Source organism: Sinocyclocheilus rhinocerous, unplaced genomic scaffold (assembly GCF_001515625.1).
Source record: "Sinocyclocheilus rhinocerous isolate Xijiao unplaced genomic scaffold, SAMN03320098_v1.1 scaffold218, whole genome shotgun sequence".
Lineage (NCBI taxonomy): Eukaryota > Metazoa > Chordata > Actinopteri > Cypriniformes > Cyprinidae > Sinocyclocheilus > Sinocyclocheilus rhinocerous.
The window spans coordinates 1,642,365-1,646,491 of record NW_015664181.1 but is presented as its reverse complement, the minus strand read 5'-3'; the positions used below and the strand labels follow the sequence as shown (position 1 = coordinate 1,646,491).

At 37.4% G+C, this 4,127-nt stretch overlaps 1 protein-coding gene across 1 annotated transcript in view; it reads left to right on the top strand.

The window, feature by feature from the left end:
- Positions 1–1,709: 1,709 nt before the first annotated feature.
- The window catches only part of LOC107729780 (phosphatidylinositol glycan anchor biosynthesis class U protein-like), an 8,437-nt gene continuing 6,019 nt past the window's right edge, over positions 1,710–4,127 (top strand). The window contains exons 1-6 of the mRNA XM_016540475.1: positions 1,710–1,871; positions 2,450–2,514; positions 2,589–2,648; positions 2,871–2,933; positions 3,071–3,180; positions 3,296–3,396. Coding sequence (XP_016395961.1) covers positions 1,742–1,871; positions 2,450–2,514; positions 2,589–2,648; positions 2,871–2,933; positions 3,071–3,180; positions 3,296–3,396 — 529 coding nt within the window. The 5' untranslated portion in view covers positions 1,710–1,741. The remainder of the gene's footprint in view (positions 1,872–2,449; positions 2,515–2,588; positions 2,649–2,870; positions 2,934–3,070; positions 3,181–3,295; positions 3,397–4,127) is intronic.

Genomic DNA, 4,127 nt, shown 5'->3' with positions numbered 1-4,127 from the left:
ATAAAGAAAGTCAATCTCACCAGAACACGAAGCTCAGCGTGCTATATTTAAACAAATGTATTTCAGTCACACTTTCTTATTTCTTGCTCTTTCTAAGGTCACTCTTCTCATCCTGAACTTTCTCTTTTCAAATCCCTCTCTATCCACATCTCACAGACTCGCTGCTCAGCTTCTCTCCACATGCTGATACCTGGCCTGGTGCTTTGGCCGCTCTTCAGAAGGGTGAGCCAGTGTCGGTCAACATGGTTGCTCGATAATCTTTATCCACTCACCGGCCCGTTCCAGCCCTGCCCAGAGCGAGAAAGAGGGGATTTAATGCGCTCTTCTCCCTGACTTCATTACATCCCCAGACCAACATCATCTCTCTTGGTTCAGACCGTGAACTTTGCCGCTTCCACCGCTGAGACCCTCATGATCCTGTGTGCATCAAGCTCATAGTGGCACCTTTAAATTACCTGATTCTCTGGTTTATGACACATGATCAGTAATCCTCTGACACACGCTCTAGTCATCTTCTCTCCATCAGCTCCATTTAGCCTTCACTGGCTGATGTGTCATATTATACGGACACAGGTTCTCCATAATGTGACATTGTATCCATAAATGTTTCTTGGCCTATGTAATAGGGATCCTTCTGGGTCAGCATGTCCTTGATAGGTTCAGAAGGACTGTAATGGGACATAAAGCTATATGACCAAAATTAGCTTTACAAGCTTAGTGGGAGTTCGGGCATGTTCTTTGGCAATACAAGAAACTCGTTTACTATCTTGAGCCATTATTGGTTTATAAACAGGAGCTATTGAGTGTTCATCCACTGCCATCTTGTGGTCGGTTTCGAATCCTGCACCACATTTTAGTAAAAGTGTTCATCTGTACTGTAGTCATTCATCCTCACAACGAAGTTAACTTTCTGTAGAAAACAAAAGGAAATGTTCTGATTAATGTTCACGCTGCTCTTTATATGTGATACAATCATCCTTACAAACCAGCCTACATTACAAATTAAACCTTTTATGATCATTTCATTATGAAAAGCTATTATTTTAATTTAACTTAAATATGGATGGAACACTTTTTAGATGTAGTGAGAAGGTCAGTTAATAAATTCCTTATCGTTGCATTTTGTTTGAACATTAAAAGCTACAATTCATTTAGCAAATTACTTGCTAAAATAGTACCAAATCAACAATAAAAAGCATTGAAAAGGAAAGCAGAAACTGTGGATCCAATGGAGAACAGTATAAAGAAGAATTACGGTAATGAAATAGGAAATCTGTAAGAGCAGTGAATAACATGATTGTCCAAAATAGGACACACACACACACACAGTCATGTTTTACTCACTGTATTTCGCTGTATTGTTAAATTAGTGCACACAAGGAATATAAGATAGTATGTGAAAAGCTCTCATCTGTTCTCATGCATTCCTAACCGTAATTTCCATTAAACTAACTAAAGCTGCCAGTTTCTCCTTTATGAATGTTTGAGCAGGAAGCAGTGTTGCCAACTAATTTTCAGGGGAAGTTGCTAAAGGAAGATTGATTTGTTGCTAAAAGTTGCTAAATGACGCGATGTCATTGCGCGGTGACGTCATTGCGTAATCACTATGCAAACTTGTGTCACTGCATCAAATCAAATGCATCAAAACAAAATTGCTAAGTTGGCAACACTCGCAGGAAGATGAAGGTGAACTTCGTTTCCCAGAGTGCATCGCGCTGACACCTTCTTCCTCGCGACAAAAATGGCGGCTCCTTTAACACTCCTGCTGATAGTGGCTGTTACAATAAGAGCCGTTTTATTCCGATCCAGTTTGGCAGAATTAATTTCAGAGAGGGTCGAGGTGGTGTCGCCTTTGAATGCGTGGAAACGAGGTATGATTATGTATTTTTTTCTGTATGGGAATGCTGTATACTGATGGTATGTTCCTGTTTGGCAGCATTGCTGAGCTGTCAAATGAAGACATGCATTAAATATATTTTCAGTACATGATGTTTTCATGCTTTATTTTTAAGTCAATTATAGTTAGTTACATTATTGTTTACTTATATATCTGATTTTAAATATGCAGCATCAATGGAATACGCAGATTTTGAACTCCACACAGCCTGTTGTGGCACACAGCTTAATATCTATTTACAGTATGTCTTGTATTGAATGGATTGCATTACTGCAAATTGTTCTTAAGTTTGATTTTACATCAAACCCATGTTACATCTAACATTCATGTTATATTTATACAGTCTGGCAAATATTGATAAACTGGAGTCCTCTATGAAGTGATGTGATTTTTGGGTAAAAAAATCAGTAGAAAAACCCTTACAGACCTGTTTCAGTTACAGTAGTGTTCACTTCACTACCTTGAATAAAATGACTTCTGTATTTAGTGGGAAATGTCTTTAAGTTCGTTAGCTGTTAAATGCATAATATGATTGATTTTTGAATTAAACAGTTGTAGAGGGTCTTGCCTTGTTGGATCTGGGGGTCTCGCCTTACTCAGGAGATGTGTTTCATGAAGTAAGTTCTATTTGACTTTTTTTCCCCCAAGTCTATTCTCCGATGTGTTTAATTGTTCTTTTTATTTCTTCCAGACACCCCTTATGATATACCTCTTTCATTTTACGGTCGACTATGCAGAGATTGTTTTTATGGTGAGTCCTTATTTTGTTGATTGTCTTTCTTGTTTGCTTGCATCATTAGACCGTGCAAAAATAGCAATTGGTAGCAACAACCTCAAATCTGATTTACTATTCAATTTTCCAGGTTGCTGTGAATTAATATCATAGTTTATAACTATTACTGTGTGTTTGTGTTTTTGTAAATTTCACTTCTTGTACACATGTAAGTATACTCATGTAACGTTATGTCACCAGATAGCAGATGGAATCACAGCGGTGGCTCTTTATCTCTCAATTCAGACTTATAACAAGAATGTGGTAAGTTATAGCTTATATCTTTGTTGATATCTGTGTATGTTTCATAAGTTAGAGCCTATTAATTCATTATATTTTCAAATTATTATAACGTTTTTAAATATTTTATAAATTAACATTCATCTTTGTGTGCTTTGTAGTTTAGAAAACAGAAATATGCCTTGGAATCGGACCGGTATCCCGCCGACTGTTTGGAGCTCCTCCGCTCTCCGAAGGAAATGTTCTACATCCCCCTCAAGGTTGCCATGTTGTAAGTTCTGATCAGGCTTTAAATCAAGATTATGCTATCGCTTTTTTTAATTGCAAAAAAGAAACTCGGCCTTAAAAGTAAGGCACATAATTTCATTTGTCTAATTGTCTTCCAGTTATCTGTTAAACCCCTTCACCATCCTGTCTTGTGTGGCAAAGTCAACTTGTGGGCTGAACAATGCCATTATTGCTCTCTTCATTTTCTGTACATTAAAAGGTGAGTGTTCCCTTTGTACACTTAAGGGAAAAAAACTGATCACAGTTTCCACAAAAATTTTGAAATGTCTCTTGAGCAGCAAATCAGCATATTAGAATAATTTCTGAAGGATCATGTGACACTGAAGACTGGAGTAATGATGCTGAAGATTCAACTTTGCATCACAGGAATAAATTACATTTTAAAACATATAAAAATAAAAAATTGTTATTTCAACTGTAATTCAATTATTTACAATATTGCAGTTTTACTTTATTTTAAAGGGGTCATATGACGTTGCTAAAAAAGAACATTATTTTGTGTATTTGGTGTAATGAAATGTGTTTATGCGGTTTAAGGTTCAAAAAACACATTATTTTCCACATACTGTACATTATTGTTTCTCCTCTATGCCCCGCCTTTCTGAAACGCGTCGATTTTTACAAAGCTCATCGGTCTGAAAAAGCGAGGTGTGCTGTGATTGGCCAGCTATCCAGTGAGTTATGATTGGCCGAATACCTCAAGCGTGTGACAGAAATGTTACGCCCCTTACCATATTGTGATGCCTTGTCCCGGCCGGAGCGACGAGACAAAAACATTAAAACCCATTACAAAAGAGGCATTTGTTGCATCCAGTGGGGACATAATTACGGATTAAAATGACATATACTGTCTTGTTATGCGTTGCATCGCGCCGCGTAAACATAAAACCATGTCTGCATTTGTGAACGGAGAAATGACAAACAACAAGC